Raw genomic sequence first — 17,027 nt, 5'->3', positions numbered from 1 at the left:
CCGCCGGCGGCTCCCGCCTCATTCTATTTCTCTTCTCCCCGCAGGTTGCTGAAAAGTGCCTTTCCTGAAGCCGCCGCTGCTTGGATCGCTGCCTCGGGCTGCCTCCCTCTGCCCCGCGCCCCCCGCTCTGTTTAACCGGCGTCGCTTGCGGTCCGTGCCCCGACGGCAGCTCCTCCAGCCTCCCCGCGGGTTTCGGTTCTGCTCCACATTTACACGCAGTTTGCTCAGCCATTTTAATTCGATTTTAGTTTTTTTCCTTCCCCCGAGTATGTAGCAAATATTGAAAAGAAAGAGGAAAAACAAAACCAGAAAGAAATCAGACGTCTTTTTGCTCGTTTTGATGCTCGTGAACCGTAATTTTTAGAAGCAAGAAATAGAAGGAAAAAAAAACCACCCCAGAAAACGAAGTTTTCTCCCCAAGGACCGAGACCATTCCACAAACTGAAGTGCTGCCAACAGCATATGCTTTTTGCAAGAATAATTGAAACCATTAACTGGAGAGCACAGAATCCTTTTGAAAGTCTGCCAGTTATTTGCAAGTAACTCCGGCAGTGGCACAAAATATAACACTTGTATTTTAACTTCTACAATTGCACTTTTAGGAGCTGGCCTCTCATTTGATTTTCAGTTGTTCTGATAAGATTTCTATTTTATGATTGGCTTTATGTTTAATCCTTGTTTCGAGAAACACGATTTGACTTAAATGAAAACCTAAGTGCTGATGAATAGGAGTTCTACCAAAGCAACAAGTTAGTTATTTCTTCACGTTTAACTTGAATTCACTTTTTTACCCTTTTTTTAAACAAACAAGAAGAAACTAAAGCGGCTCAGCAGTAACTGTTGCCCTGAGGAGGGTGCCCTCGCTTGCTTGGTCATTTTTGGTTTTTACTATGGCTGTAAACGTTTCCCTGGTGCGGGATACGAAATGGCTGACGTTAGAAGTGTGTCGGGAGTTTCAGAGAGGAACTTGTTCTCGGTCTGATGCAGAGTGCAAGTTCGCCCATCCGTCACGGAGTTGCCATGTGGAAAACGGTCGAGTTATTGCCTGCTTTGACTCCCTAAAGGTGAGGACTAACACGTGCGTTACCTAAGCTCACTTGCTCTTCCTTCTCTCTGGAATGGCTCAGCGTGCTGGGGCGTGGGGTGTGCACGACGACTCCTTATTGCTGTTTCTGCAGGGAGGATGCTGCCGGTGCGGGATGTGGCTCCTGAGATCTAGGCTGAAGCTGACATTGGGTATAGTCAGTGCCCTGATGCATCGCAGGGAGAGAGGGGTTTATCCACCATTTCCAATGGCAGCTCAAGTCTGACAGAACTGTTCTCAAAGTGGAGATTGTGGGCAGTGAGTGAAACCGAGATGAGCAGAGCAGAGAGCCCGGTGCTGTAATTTGTGTCCAGAGCACATGGGCAGCGCATTCGGTGCAGGGCTCTGAAATGTGCTTTTAATGAGCAGAAACGAAAGCAGCATTTTAAGATAATGAATCAGCTTCATGTGCATTTCCTGGAGATGGAGTTGCAGATGCACTTGAACACTGGCCTGTGGATGAGAAACAGACAAAATATTTGGAGAGCAGTGCTCCCAGAAAAATGGGTGTTGGGAAGAGGCTTTCTGCAAGGGACGTGCAGATGTGCCTCTGCTTGGCCTGGCGGAGTCAGAGCCCAGCCTTTTGCTATCACTCGCCTTTGTGGAGCTGATTTTGCAGGCAGTAAATGGCTCTCGGTTGCTTTGTCACTGTTGGAGCTCCAGGGGTGACTTTCACAATTGACCCAAGTACCTGGGGTCTGAGTTGGGGCAGGGGCTCACAGGGGGAGATGGCATCTCTGGGGCTGCTTCACTGTGGTTCTTGGGAAAGGAGCATCCATTTTATTGTGTTTTGATGGGTTTTTTTGCCTTTTTCTCAAAAGCGTGGGTCATCAAAGATGCTTTCAATAGGATGGTCAAACCCCTGACACAGTATGGCTGGATCACTGGTTGCTTCGGACAACTTCTGATACAGTGCTCGCTGTTCTGATCAGTGATTAACCTGTTTGAGTTTCTAGAAGGAATCAAGTACATTTTACAAGCTTAAAAACTTTCGCTTGAACATCAGCTGTTGCTTGGAAAGGTCTGGGTTTATTGTCATGAACATAATGAATAAGTGGGGCTGGATCCAGTCTAACTTGGGTTTACCTAGTTTGTTACTGTTTGTGACTTCTTTGTATTTTTCGCTTCTGTTCCTTTTTACCAAGGAGCTCAAGCTTCCTGTTTGCATTTGGTTTTGCTCTTTTTAATCTGATTATATGCAGCGAGGCTTAGTTACACAGTGACTTTCAAATGTTCATTTGCATTGCTGTTTGCTGACAACGGGAGGCAAAACTATTTCTGTCGGAGGGACATAAAGTCGTGTTCTTTGTGCCCTTGAAACTCCTGAATTGTAGCCACTGGCAGCGCAGACAGTTTGAATGGAGAGATTAAGACGTTTCCATTTGATAGCATTTCTTTGGGAAGTGGAAGGGGTGCTGTCCTGCTGCGTGGAGTGGTACCCTGCCCCGTGCAGGGCTTGCCTGATGTTTGCAGCATCCTGGGGGTCTGGGGGCAGCTGGGTTCAAATCCCACCCACTGGCACAGCAAGCAGTTTTCCCACTTCAGGAATGGGGAATGGGATGGGAACACAGTGTTGAGAAAGCAAAAAGAAGCCTAGTCAAGGAGTCGGGTCTGATGTACAGCTCAGCATGTCTCCTGTGTAACTGCCTGTTAAGTAATGTTCTATGGCAGCAGCTTCCACTTGACACAGCAGCAGATGCCCAGTATGTGCTACTGAAGTGGCCTGAATTTTCCAGGGAACAGATTTTCCGGATTCTTTCAGGCTTAGGAAAGCCTTGTGGAGAACCAGCAGCTCTGCCTTAGGGAAGTACACTGGGAGGAGAGCTCAGACTCTCCTCCCGTGATGGGGCTGTTCCTGCATCCCACTTCTCAGCCAAGAAGTGGGTCTTGGAGCACCTCCTTCTTGCAGACCCATGGATCCAGTAGCTCCCACTGTGCAGAGCCCTGGTTGTGCTGTGCCACAGAGCAGTGCAGTCCCCTGTGTGTGTGCACACACCATGTTTCCCAGTAGAGATAACCACCCTGGTGACCAACCTCTCCAACAATGGCCTTTCTGTCCTTGGGCTGCACTGGGCTGGCAGAGCCATGTTTGCAGTGGCATTGAGGGGCCTCTGGGCATAACAGTGGCCTCCCTGACCAGAGAGATGTAGTGATAGGACAAGGGTTGATGGGTTCAAACTGAAACAGGGGAAGTTCAGGTTAGATAAGGCAAAAGTTCTCCCCTGTGAGGGTGCTGAGGCGCTGGCACAGGGTGCCCAGAGAAGCTGTGGCTGCCCCATCCCTGGCAGTGTTCAAGGCCAGGTTGGACACAGGGGCTTGGAGCGACCTGCTCTAGTGGAAGGGGTCCCTGCCTGTGGCAGGGGGTTGGAACTAAAGTTCCCTTCCAACACAAACCAGTCTGGGATTCTATGATTCTACATTACATTCTCAGACCTGTTAAGAAGAGGCTTTTCATGCCCATCCTGTGGCTGTCTCTGTGTTTCCCTGTGGAAGGCTGAGCCTCTGCTGTGGAAGGCTCAATAGCTGCTCAGTGCTCTTTTCATCTCCTCACGCCCTGCAGTGGCAGAACATCTGTGTTGCTCCCTTGGAGACAGGATATAGGATGCTTGCAGTTAATAAGTTTTCCTTTCCCAGTTGTCTGGCGGTGCCCAGGGCTTTGTTCAGAGGTTGCTTATCTGCATCCATTGTGTAGTGCTGGTGCTTGTTTTCTTTCTCACAGACCTCTTAAGCCTGAACAATGCCTTCATACAGGAACTTCTGATAACCCAGCCCACAATGGCCTCACCTCCCCGATCAGGTCACGCACAGCTTCTGTAGTTACTGCATCTTGCTTTTGCCTTCTGTTCCCTCTGTCTCATAGAGCAGTTTTACCTCTGGTGCAGTTCTGGGAGCAGTAGTGCTGCAGTGTGGGTTGTTTGATGGGTGAATGTGTGCTGCCTGTAAGCTTGCAAAGAACGCACAGGGCTTCTGAAGATGCTGGTGGGGCTTCAGTGATGCTCAGGTGGAGTTCACCTGGACATGCTCTGGGTGGTTGTGCAGTGAAATACTAGATCTTGATAAGGGTGGAAGTCCAGGGCTGGATCTTGGTGTCCTGAGCTGTGGCTCTTCAAAGGGGGAGTTTGCATATTTGTAGGCAGCAGAAGGAACCTTTCTCAAGCAGATTGATTGAAGCTTAAAAATAGTTCCTGGTGAGAAGCTGTTTGCAGATTGGAGTCGGATGCCAGGAGAGCTCTCACTGCACTCGTGCTTCCCCTCGTTACTCTGGAGGAGCAGTGCTGCCTGCAGTAGCCTGTGTGAATGGCAGCAAAGCTGCACTGCTTGGAGGAGAGCAGCCCAGGGACTCAGGAGCCAGCCGCACACCCAGCAGTGGCCACAAGGGCTGCTGATGCTCTGTGGTACCTCCTGGCAGGTCCCAGGGCACCTCTGAGACCTTCTGCACTGGTGGCCTTCGGGGTCGTTCATCAGCTCCTTTCCCAGGCTCCTTTCCATGCACCATTCCATGCAGAGCTTTTGGCGAGGGTCAGGCCATGGGTTGCTGGCTCGTGGCACTTGATACAAGGCTTGTGGTGGGCTGTCTGCAAGCACTCAAGTCATTAACCTTCCTGTTGAGGCTGGATCAGGCAGGCATGGTGTGACCCTGTCTGACTCCTCAGCAAATCTTTAGCTGGGTTATTCTCTTCCTAAAGATGTCAGGAAGTAAAAAAGCATCATCTTTGGTCACTAGAAACACTAATGGAGAAGTGATCTGAAAGATGGGGCATTAGGAGATAATGCACCAGGATATAAAAACATGTAGGTAATGCACTTGAGTGTTCCCAGAGGCTTTGGTTTGCTCTGCTCACAGGTTGCGTATTGCACTGTGGACTCACAGCTTAAGTACAAAGTGTCCTAGCCCAGCTTGGTGAGGTGTGGTGGGGTTTGGGTTTATGTTTTAATTTGCTTTGTGAATACAGGTGTTTCACAGGCAAATCAAAGGTTTGATGAGCATTTTGAAAGACAGAAGATCATGTGAAGATTTCAGGGGTCTGAATTTTCATCTTGAGAGGTCTTATTTAAAAAACATCTTTAAGCTATTGCATGTTTCAAAGCAGTTCTGTTCTGTGTACATATACAAAAGGGTGGATTGTCTGAACAGGCATGAAATCAGGGGTTAAAATACAGTTTTGTCTGAATTATCTGTCTTCTAAAGGAAGTGTTATTACCTGGTAGTGGTATTCACATCCCACAGCAATCTAAGAAGTTCACTCTCTTTGGGCACTAAATGTACCATAGGATCCTGAAGCTGGGATACCTGAGGCTATTCCTTACCCTTTTCCTGCTGGTTTGTACTTGGTTTATGCTGACTTCACCAGAATTCCTTCTGCTACTGGTTTGCAACCAAATCTTTTAAATTTAAATAAACTCCAAACAAGGAAACAACTAAACCACCCACTAAACTTCACATATGGCTACGCTTTTACAGGGGAAGAAGAAAGCAAACCAAGGCAGAGGGGTATTTTTGGAGACACTATGACTGCAGGTCTCAGCTCCATGTAAGGGGGACGCAGGTGCACCAGGGAGCAGTCCTGGGCCAGGTCACCTCTGTGAGGCACCTTCACTTCTCCTTTGGTCACTTCCCTGTGTGGTGACAGCATTTGGTGATGAGAAGTGGATTTGCAGCAGTTTCTGTCTTGTCTGGTGCTTGTGTGTGTCTTACAGCACATCATAAGTGCTTTTTATAACTACTGAGTCAAACATCTGAAAACAGGAAAACTGTATTTAGACTTGGTTTTATTTATAAGAGCTGTGGCTGTTGTATTTGAGTGATACATCGGGGAGGACAGGAGAGCTATTTAGGCAGATCCCTTCTTGTCTGCAACAAGCTCCATGTTCTCACTGCTTCATTTAGTGGGCACACGTACTGTGCGTGTTCTGCAGTGGCTCCAAAAGGTTTGTGGCACATTGTGGGATGGAGACTACGGATGGAGGAGCTCACCTGGTGGTGCCTGGGGCTGAGCATCTCCCAGGCCTGCCCCGGTGTCTGGGCTGCAGATGCTCTCAGTTGGTGTCAGGCTAGTTACTGGGGTGGTGTGTGACTTCCCCAGGCATGTTCAGCTTTCCAGGGAGCTGTGCTGTTGCTGGATCAGGGCTGCAGGGGGGGTCTCCCCAGAGCGCAGCAGGGGGGGCAGGATCCCCTCCCTGAACTGCTGCTCATGCTCTGGAGGTACAGCCCAGCACACGGGGGGGTTCTGGGCTCAAGCGCACACTGAAGCCAGGTCATGGGGAGCTTCTTCTCACTCAACACCTCCAAGTCCTCCTCAGGCTGCTCCATCCAGTCTCTCCCAGCCTGTGTTTGTGCTGGGATTGCCCCGACCCAGGGGCAGGACCCTGCACTTAGCCATGGGTTTTTCTCTGATGTCCCAGTAGTTTCGCGTTATTTATTGGTGACTTTTGGACAGCTGAACCATGTCCGCTGAGCCCTGGTGAATCTTGCTATCCTGGTTTAACAGGTTGCTGTCCCCTGCTTCTCTGTGGCAGGTCACTGCCTCTGCAGCAGGGTTAGCAGGAGGAGAGGGCACCTCACGTGCCGAGTATGAAGTCTGAGCTGAAGTCCCTTTGGTCCTGGCTCTGTGTGGAGGTGCTGGGTGATGGACGTGTGTAACTGGAAACAGGCTGGTGTTACCTGGTGACTCTGCTGCAGGGGCAGCAAGGGGCAGGGAGGCCTTACCCATCACCAGGCTTGCAGGGAGTTGTCTGGAAGGAAATGCCCTCCAAAGCTCTCACTGTGACACTTGGAGCAGTAGCAGTAGTTCAGTACTTGGAGTGCCAAGTTAGGCTTGGACAGCTTCCTCCTGAAAGTGTTGGTTCCTCATAAGCCACATTGTCCCATTTAACAGACCTCAGACTCTTACTCCTGTGGAGGGTAGACATTAGATGACTTTGGGTTTTGCTTTCCAGTGTGCGCTCAGCAGATCTAAGCATCTGTGTTGCTTTCCCCTTGTAAAGCAGCAGGACTGTTGTACAGGCTTGGTCAATGTGAACACGTTCATCAGCTCGTACTCATAAAGTCACTTTTCTCCCTGACATGTTCCCCTGTGGAGAGGAGCGTGTCTCTTCCCCCTGTCCTCACCCACCTCGGGTGCATCTCTTACACTGTCCCACATCTGCCTCCTTTGGTGGCACAAGGCAGCGTGACAGTTCTGCCCATGCGTGGCATTGCTGAAGTCAGGCCTGGGAATGGTAATCTCCAAAGCAGTGTCCTCACTCTTGGATTGGCTTTGGCCTGATGAGTATGAAAGCATTGGTGGGGAGGGACCCTGAAGGGTCTTTGGCACCCATCTGGTGCTGCAAGGCGAAGTCACTGGGGCTCTCCTGCCCTCCCATGGACACCTGTAAGTGGAGTGTCTTGGCAGCTCTGCTGGAGTGCTCAGGGGCAGCTGAGCCCATCTCCTGGCTCTGGTGGTGCATGGTCACAGGAACACCAGGACAATTGTCCTCTAAAGGTCTTTTGTTTCTGAGCATGGAGAGCACTGTCCGTGCCCCACACCTCCTGACCCCACCTGAGTGCCCACTCAGGAGCAGATGCCTTTGCTGTTACCCATGTTTGGGGTGCCAGCCTCATGCCTGGGATCCCTGGGTCAGGTTCAAGGGCTGGCAGAGGTGTGGGTGCAGGCACTCCCCGTGCGAGGGCCAGGCACAGCACCACTGCTCTTTCCTTTCTTCCTGCAGCTCCCGAGTTCATTACAGCTCTCTGTTGGGCCCCAGACTCGTGTGCACGTTCCCTGGAACGTGTTGGGAAGCAGAGCTGTGGCCACACATTGGTCCTGACGCCGCATGTTGGAGGCAGCCTCCTTGGGAGACAGGCCAAGCGATTCAGCACTGGGTTCCTGACAGCCCCTCCTCTCCTCACCAGCCAGCCCTGGGCCTCTGCTCCAGCCCCAGCCTTCTCTTTGTGGCGTGAGCAAACCACCATCCCCACAGGATGAAGCCAGCAGCGTTTACATTATTAGTACCAGCCAAGAGTAACCTTGGGTTGCTGGTTGGGCAGATGATGGTAAAGTGCTGACTGCTGCTCACACTTGCCTAAAAAAGCAGGAGAGAGATTCTTTGGGGATGTGCCTCTAAAGCCTTCTGAGCTGCTGCGTGTGCTTTAGCAGATGCATTCTGAAACCTTTTATGGGCATATTGCAGTGCTGCAGGGCTGTGGCAGCCACCTCCTGCTCCCCAGGCTGGCTTCCCTTTGCCAGGGCAGAGCCCGCCAGACTCAGGTTCCACTTCTGCAGAATACTTAAACCTCATTTTAAGCCCTGTAGAATTCCTGTGGGCAGCAAAGAGCTCCTCGTGCTGAAGGTTTAGAGAGAGGGAAATGGTCTCCTTGGCCGTTCTCCAGGGGGAAGGAATGCCTAGAGAGCTTTCCTTTCTGCCGCTGTTGTCTCTCCTGTTTCTCTGCATCCCAGCTTGGATGTGCCAGCACAGGCTCTGTGCCGGTGACCTGTGTGAATGCAGCACGGTGTCTGCAAGCCCCAGGGGTTCCCCTGCAGGGAAGGAGGAGGAGGATGGGTGCTGAAGCCCAGCTAACAAGCTGTGGCAGTGCTCACACTTCCCTCCTGTGGCTCTGAGCCAGACGCTGGCCAGGGCAGCGCTGCGAGTGTGTTTGTACAGTGAGCAGTGACACCTTAGCAGTGCCGTGGTACTGCCAGATCCACCTCGGGAAGGAGGTTCAGGCTTTGCATCTTCCAGCCCTAATCTGTACCAGTAGCTACCACTGGGATTCAAAGAGGTGCTTATAACCTACAAGTCCTTATCCCTGGAAGGAGTTTTGGGCTAAGAAGATGCTTGTAAACATGAGCCACACTTGGCCATGGTGCCCTGTGTTGCTGCTGGTGGCAGTGAAGCTGCTCTAGACACTGCTTTTGCTCATGGTTGTATTAGCAGAGGCAGCTGAATGGGCTCGTGGAGCTGGTGGATTTCATCAGCAGTGTAGCATCAGCTTGAGGTAATCCCTTTGCTGACAGCAGCTTTCTGCCCTCTTGGTCACTCGCCTGAAGCAGGGTGCAGTAACGTGCATTCGTGCAGTGGAGCTGCTTGAAGCTTCAGAACCAATACAAGCAGGATGCAGCAGCTTTGTGGAGAGCCCATCGCCTGACAGCTCCCACAGAGCACTGACACAGTGGTTGGGCTTCCAAGTGAGGAGCTGAGCTCTTTGCAGATCTGCCCCTGTAAATGTGGTTCTGCTGGTATTAAAATAAGTGCTGTGAGGCACTTGGGTGGATGTTGCCCCATCCAGGCACAGTTTTACTTAATGACTTATTAATGTTGTTTTATTGCTGTTAATAAAACAGCAGAGAACCAGGCACTGACAGTCTTCCTTGTCTCATGTAGCCTCTTATGCCATGTCTGATCGTGGCCTTTTGATGAGAGCAAAGGCCAAGGATTTGGGAAACCAGCTTTCAAAGCTTGTGATGATGCAAGCTGCTTCAAAGTGGTGTAACATCAGTCTCTGCCTGATTGCACTTTTTGACCTCGCAGGAGCAGCACAAAGAAAATACGTTTGAAAGCTGAGTAAAGCTGAGCTGCTGCAGTAACAAGACTCAGGGTGTTGTAGACAGATGTCCCAACTGAGTAAGCATTTCAAACCTCTAAATTAATTTAGATTCATTTATGGTGATGATGGAAGGTCATCAGCAGCCATGGCATTGAGAGGCTACATGGGGCAAGGAAGGGGCTCACTGCCTGATTCTTTGCAGTCCTGATCCAGCTCTGGGGCAACAGCACAAGAGGGACGTGGAGCTGTTGGAGCGAGGCCAGAGGAGGCCCCGGAGCTGCTGCGAGGGCTGGAGCAGCTCTGCTCTGGAGCCAGGCTGAGAGAGCTGGGCTGGGGCAGCTGGAGAAGAGAAGGCTCCTCAAGGGGACACCTTAGAGCAGCTCCAGTGCCTAAAGGGGCTCCAGGAAACGTGGAGAGGAGCTTTGGACAAGGGCCTGTAGGGACAGGACAAGGGCAATGGCTTGAACCTGCCAGAGGGGAGACTGAGATGAGCTCTGAGGCAGAAGCTCTTCCCTGGGAGGGTGCTGAGGCACTGGCACAGGGTGCCCAGAGAAGCTGTGGCTGCCCCATCCCTGGCAGTGTTCAAGGCCAGGTTGGACACAGGGGCTTGGAGCAACCTGCTCTAGTGGAAGGTGTCCCTGCCCGTGGCAGGGGTTGGAGCTGGATGAGCTTTAAGGTCCCTTCCAACACAGACCAGGCTGTGATGAGTTCTGGGGCTCACCTGTCAGTTACAGTAGCCCCTCTCCTGTAATGGCAGTGAAAGTATTCAGCTTATACTAAAACCTTTCTGCTGTCCCTACAGTAGAAGGTACATGTCACAGAAGTATTGCTGCTCTCGGGAGCCTGGGTACTTCTGCTTCTCTGAATATCTGGTTAGTGTTTGGCCTTGGGTTTGGATTTGGGTTTCAGTGACATGGTTATTGGTGTCCCCACCAGCAGAGGCTGTGACGCTGGAGTGATGGATTTTTAACCTCTAACTCTGCATTTTTACCTCGTGTGCCAGCACCCGGGCATGGCCCTGTCCTGCCCTCTGTGTGCTTGAGCTCCGAGCTGAAGCTGGAGGTGCCTTTCTGCATCATTTAGCTTAAAGCTGTGGGACAGTGCCTGTTCCTGAGAAGGGACAGTTAGGTTGCTGGGATGTGAGTGTGCTCAGCCCAAGAACTCACCCAGGTTTTGCAGTGCACTGTGAGAGCAGATGGCCTGCTTACAGTGCAGGGTATTATTAGACCCATGATCAGTGCTAATAAGGTCAGTGGTGGTGGGGGAGGTCAGTGGCTGACCTCGTTTGAAAGGTGGCAGCCTGTGCTCTGAGGGGGAAGCTCTTCTCTCACAGCAGTGGGATGTGGATCTGCAAAACAAGCTGCTCTGTGTATTAACGTGGCCACACGGGAGAGAGGAACACTCAGTGCTCCTGCTGTGGGGTGCTGGGGACACTGCTGTCCTGCAGAGCAGTATGGTATCACACAGCATTGCCACTCAGGTGACTGGAAAGTGGTGTGCACTGAGTTTTATCTGCCTCCAAACATATGAACATACTCTGCATTAACACAGTACTCGCTTTTAGCTGGTCTCTCGTACACTGGTGTCAAAAAAAAGCCCCAAAACAACTACTACAGTGTTGGGATCAGCCAAGTTGCATCAGGGATGACCACATCTCTGCCCAGCAGAACCCACACCAGAGTTCTGAGCAGGATTGAAGCCTTTAGGCCAAGCTGTGCTGCTTTAATGCTGTTTGTCTCTGTATGTCTGCTTTGAGTGAGCAGCTCTGGGTGTGTGTGGAGAGAAAGCAGCCCTCAGAGGGGGCTGTGTGATACCTGGCGTGGTACCTGCCCCAGTACCAGGGCAGCACTGACACAGCGTGGCTACAGCCTGCCCGAGAGCATGGCCCTCATTAGGCGGTGCTTCCCTAAATCCGTATTATCCGCAGGGGCACGGCTGGTGCTGGGCACGGTCACACGGGGATTAGGTCCTTAAAGAGCCCCAACTCGGGCTGAGTTTGCAAACAAAACCTCAGTGTGTAATCCCACTGACCGGCGTTTCTCCCTCGTGCTGTCAGCTCCTGGAGGCTCAGCGGGTGAGTGAAGCTGCTCTGCTCATCTGCTGGATCCTGCAGGGTCTGTCCCTGCGGTGAGCTTTCAAGGAGGACTGGGAAGGCCATCCAGATATGGCAGAGGTGATGGTGTTCGAGAGCAGCTGGAGGAAGGAGAGTGTTTTCCTCCCCGTGAAGGAATCCTGTTTCGTGAGACAGCAGATTTCCAAGACAAGAGAGTTGTCTTTGAAAGATGTTGCTCCTTCCCAAACAGACACTGCAGAGTAAGGCATTAAAGATGCTCCTGCTGCAGGAGCCCTCCTAAATCTTACTCCCGTGGCACAAGACTTGCAGCTTATCCTAATGCCCTCTTTCTCCTTTCTGCTCTGTTTCCTCCTCCCCTCCAGGCTTATCTGTCCCTGAGCCCTCCTGCAGCTCCTGTCCTCTCCATCCCTGACGTTAGGTGTGATGTCTGCAGTGACTGAACACGGCAGCCTGGGAAGTCTTTGCCCTCCTTCTCTCCTGTTGCTTCAGCAGTGATTGTTATTTCTCAGAGCATCTGGTGCACTTGCAGATGAAGTAGTTAGGACTCATCGTGGTTCCCTCCCCACAGACACCGGCTCCCCGCTGTGTCAGCCTGTAGAGCCTCTGTGCCTGCTGGGCTGGGAGCTGGAGCAAGGCAAGCACTTGGAGCAGAACCATCAGGGTTGATAAAGGCAGGACAGGGATGTCTGAAACCTGCACTGAGCTGTGAGAGGCGACCCTCAGGGAATGAGATGGACAGGACTCTGGGGAGGAGCAGAGCAGCTCCCAGGGCACTGGAGTTCAGGGATGCAGCAAGAACCCCTGCCACCATCCCTGTTGGCTTCATCAGCCTCAGCACAGGTACCCGGCAGCACCATCTCAGCCTCCCTGCCAGCTCCATGACATGCTGCTGTCACCAGAGCCCACTCAAACTGCTCCTGAGCCACCCTTGGGAGTGTTGAGGGGCAGGGGGAGCTCCTTTGGGAGCTGAGAAGCAAATGGGCAGGATGGCTTATTGCTGGCACTGCAGAGGCAGGAGTTCACACAGCAGCAAGGACAGGGCAGCACGGGGTGGCTGGTGTGCAGGTTGGGGTTGCTGGGGTTTGTCCACCAAGTCTGGTGTGTTTAGACTGGAAGCTCTTCATGCTGGGACAGTCCTATTCTGTGTTTGGGTGGTAATCGGAGCATTTGTATTCCCACAGCCCCAGATCCCCGGCTGTGGCCTTGTGTGATGAAGCACAGTTTGAATTAAGAGGATTTTCGGTGGTGTTTTGTGTTTCTCTGCGTGGGTTTTTGAAGAGTCCACAGTAATGTAAAATCTTAAGAGGTCTTTACTCAGCATAGAGCTCCCATTAGCTAGGACAGAAGCACCACTGGGAACTGTTTGTTCTGATGGTGCTAACTCACAGATTGAAGCATCCTTTCAGCACTCAGCCCAGCCACAGGAAAGGGGTTAACACTTTCCTTCAGTTTCCTTCTTTCTTTGTATCAGAAGCACTTGCACTGCAGCTTGTGCAGGGATTTCCACCAGGGCCCTACCACAAGTCCTTCCATCTCTGCTGGAGTGAGAGCATTTTTGCCCAGCCTGGTGTTCACTGCCCTGGGCACCCATCCTGCTGCATTCCAGACTTGCTAATGACACTGGAGCCTCTTTGCAGCTCTCTGGAGGAGGAGAGGCTGCAGATGTCCTCAGGAAAGGTCACTTTTCCTTGCAGAAGGAAATCTCACCTCACCCAGGATGGGTCCATCTCACCTAAAAGCAGGGGAGCATTTACATTATCCTGGCTGTGCCGGACCAGGGCAGTAGAAGGTTTGGTGGTGTTACCCTTTTAGGAAGGGATTGTGTCATGTCTGAAGGTATCTCCTGCCAGTGGCTGAGGCAAAATACATGAGGCACGTGCCTGTCTCAGGAAGGCATGTTGTTGAGATTGCTTTCTAATGGAAAACAGCCTTTAAAAGCTAATCCTGGCATTCCTCCTTGTCTGCAAAGGTTGAGCATCAGGCAGTCTGTGCTGCACCAGTGAGTGGGACCAGGACGAGCAGCTTGGAGCAGAAGCTGAGGGCAGGAGTTTGGAAAGGGCAGGAAAACCCCACAGGAATGTGATCAGTTTGCTTTGTGTGACTGAAACCCCAATAAGCCAACATGTCCACGTGGATGTGCTTTAGTTGCTTCTACCTCCCTCAGCTTTTCTCTTGTGCTCTCAAACCCAAGTAAGTGAATCTGGCAGTGATTAAAAACACAAACCCAAGCAAATGAAAGAAAAGCCCTGACAAGTTCCATTCCTGTTGTTGTGCTGGGCAGACAGACGGACACATGCATGCACACACATGACACATTCCTTTCTTTGCTGTTCTGGCACTTACATCAGTGCCACTCAGAGGAGAATGTAGGTCAGGGCAGAAGCTGCATCCCGCAGGAGAAAGTAGATCCATGCACCCAGTAAGGCTGTACAACCTTCCAGTGTCCTGTCTGACAGCTCTTGTTACAGGACAAGGGACAGATCTAATCAGCAGCTACACGGAATTAACTTTTCAGCATCCAAAATCATGGTTTCTACAGAATGCTTGGATCAGTGAATCCCCGCTGGTGGCATTACATAAGGAAAACAGACTATTCTTGCTAGATTTTGGAGTCTTCGGGCTTACATAGAATCCCAGACTGGTTCGGGTTGGAAGGGACCTTAAAGCTCATACAGTCCCAAGCCCCTGCCCCGGGCAGGGACACCTTCCACTAGAGCAGGTTGCTCCAAGCCCCTGTGTCCAACCTGGCCTTGAACACTGCCAGGGATGGGGCAGCCACAGCTTCTCCGGGCACCCTGTGCCAGCGCCTCAGCACCCTCCCAGGGAAGAACTTCTGCCTAAGAGCTCATCTCAGTCTCCTCTGTTCCAGTTTGAACCCATCACCCCTTGTCCTATTGCTGCAGACCCCAATGAAGGTCCTTCTCCAGCATCTTTGTAGCCCCCTCAGACACTGGAAGCTGCTCTGAGGTCTCCACGCAGCTTCTCTTCTCCACTGGGGCTCAACAGCCCCAGTGTTCTCAGCCTGTCTCCATATGGGAGGTGCTCCAGCCCCTGCTCATTCTCGTGGCCTCCTCTGGACTTGCTCCAACAGCTCCATGTCTTCCTTATGTTGAGGACACCAGAGCTGCACACATCACACATGCAACATCATAGTAGTGACTCTGAAGCTTAGGTCTCTAGGTCAGTGTGGAGTGCAGGCTGAGCAGAGAGCCTCCTTGAGCAGGCTGCTCCATGTTACTTACTGTGTCCTGGGAAGGGGTTATTCCCTGACTGTGCTCAAGTTAGGGACAAGAGTATGGATTTGCTTTGACTGAGTGTGGATTTGAGTGCAGATTGGGAGAACAGGGGTCCGTGAGGGGTGTTGTAACTACATCTTGTACAAGTTTTGCTCTGGCTGAGGCTGTTTTAGTAAATCCATCATAAATTAACAGGATTTCAGATGCTGGCACAGAATTTGGCATCCTGTCCCTTAAGCTGGCTGTCTGGTCCTGGTGCCCAGAGCACGTGCACTGCAGTTACACATCTCACTGTGTGCAGTGTTAGCCCAGAGCTTTGTCACTGCCAGGTTCTCCTTTTTCCCACAGAGGTGGCAGTGCCTCACCTCTGGCACCGTGAGCCCCGTGTTTGTCCCGTGGCTGCTGCAGCTTGCTCTGCTGCTCAGCACAACACGTGCACTGCTTTCACCTCCCTCTTACTCAGGCTGGTAGCAAAGACCAGCCACGGATGAGCTTTTGTAGTGCCAGGCTGTGCTTAAAGAGCACTTCTGAAGGTGTTTGTTTCAAAGCAAAATCCCCTCTGTGCCTGTGACTTCAATGTGCAGAGGTTGTACCAAACAGCCGCTGAAGCAGATCAGTGCAGAACCTGCCTGAGGTGGAATGTTTGCCTAGGGCAAGGCAGACTTGATTTTGCTTTTTGTTGGCGTTTTCCTTTCTTTTTCTTCCTTTCTCTTCAAGCCTCCTAGATGGAGGGCTGGGATTCAATTTGCTTGGCCTGCATGCCCTCTTCAGAAGCCAGAGCCTGCGTGAGATGTGTGGTCCTTGCCTGCTGTGCGTAGAGCTCTCTTGAAGGTGCTTTTTGTATCTACACCTTTAATCCTTCGACCAGAGCAAGTTCCTTATACCAGGGATCTGAAATCAGAGGCCTGGCACGGACCAGAAAGATTTAGGGACCTTGCCTAAGAAGGTGAGTGTGAGCACGTGGAGTTGGTGGCACAGAGTCAGCTCTTTTCCTGGTACGCTGGTAGCACCTCCACGCAGCTGGAGTGAAGGGGAGATAGATGGGATGCTATGTGTGCAAACCTGCCTGGCATGTGGGGCTGAAACAGGAGCACGAGGACAGAGCTTGGTCTTTGGTGAACCCACCTGTAGCTGGAGAGAGGCAGCACTGTGGAAGAAGGTGGCTGGAGAAAGTGGGCTTTGGTGTGTAACAGGAAGAGATGAATGGGATGTAGTGAAGGGAGTCAAGCAATAGGATGGAGGAGAGTAGAAGTAGGAGCTGGGGCCACCCACAGAGCGTGAGCAGCAGGTCAGGGAGGGCCACAGGGTGCCCAGAGAAGCTGTGGCTGCCCCATCCCTGGCAGTGTTCGAGGCCAGGTTGGACACAGGGGCTTGGAGCATCCTACTCTAGTGGAAGGTGTCCCTGCCCATGGCAGGGGGTTGGATCAGATGGACTTTGAGGTCCCTTCAACACAAAACATGGATTCTGTGCCATCAATGGGGTAGCCATCAGGGTGAGGGGCTGAGGAGGCTCTCTGCTGTTGGACAGATCTCAGCCAAGAACAGAAGGTGACCTGTGCATCAGGCTCTATGGGCTTTGACAGGTATCTGGGAGCAAATGTTGTGATGGCAACTGAGGGCATCACCCTCCTGTATCATTTCATCTGCCTCCTCCCCTGCACTCACCTCCTTTGGTGGCTCAAGGTAACGCACAGTGGGACCATCATGTCCTGTTCTGACACTCCTTGGTGTTGCCAGGGTGAGGGTGGGAGGCCACGGGGTGCTCAGCAGAGCCCAGCATCATTCCTCCCTGCTCAGGGCACTGCTGGTTGCCCCCTGGCAGCCCCTCAGAGCTGAGGCTGAAGCACATCCTGCACAGTTATTTTTTCCAGACTGAAGATTCTCTCGGGATTGTCAGCCCAGATGGAATTAATATTTATTTTTTAAGGGTTTTTTTCATTGTTTTTTGAAAACTAGGAATCTCTTTGTGCCCAGGAAGCTGCTGCTTTCTGAGCAGAGCAACACCACAAACAACTGGGGCTCATCCTCAGAATTGTTATATTCTGCCAAGTTCTCAAATAGCTTTTTAGTTGCACTTTCATTTCGATTTCGAGTGATGTTTTCAGAGCC

The 17,027-nt window shown here is 51.7% G+C and overlaps 1 protein-coding gene across 4 annotated transcripts in view; it reads left to right on the top strand.

The window, feature by feature from the left end:
* The first annotated feature begins 890 nt into the window (after positions 1-890).
* LOC104401569 (muscleblind-like protein 3) overlaps positions 891-17,027 on the top strand; it is a 46,343-nt gene continuing 30,206 nt past the window's right edge. For all 4 annotated transcript variants that reach the window (XM_010009180.1, XM_010009179.1, XM_010009178.1 and 1 more), the window contains exon 1: positions 891-1,064. In XM_010009180.1, coding sequence (XP_010007482.1) covers positions 891-1,064 — 174 coding nt within the window. The remainder of the gene's footprint in view (positions 1,065-17,027) is intronic.

The sequence above is a fragment of the Nestor notabilis genome, unplaced genomic scaffold (genome assembly GCF_000696875.1).
Source record: "Nestor notabilis isolate BGI_N333 unplaced genomic scaffold, ASM69687v1 scaffold23582, whole genome shotgun sequence".
In the NCBI taxonomy this organism is placed as follows: domain Eukaryota; kingdom Metazoa; phylum Chordata; class Aves; order Psittaciformes; family Psittacidae; genus Nestor; species Nestor notabilis.
This window is presented reverse-complemented; position numbering and strand designations above follow the sequence as displayed.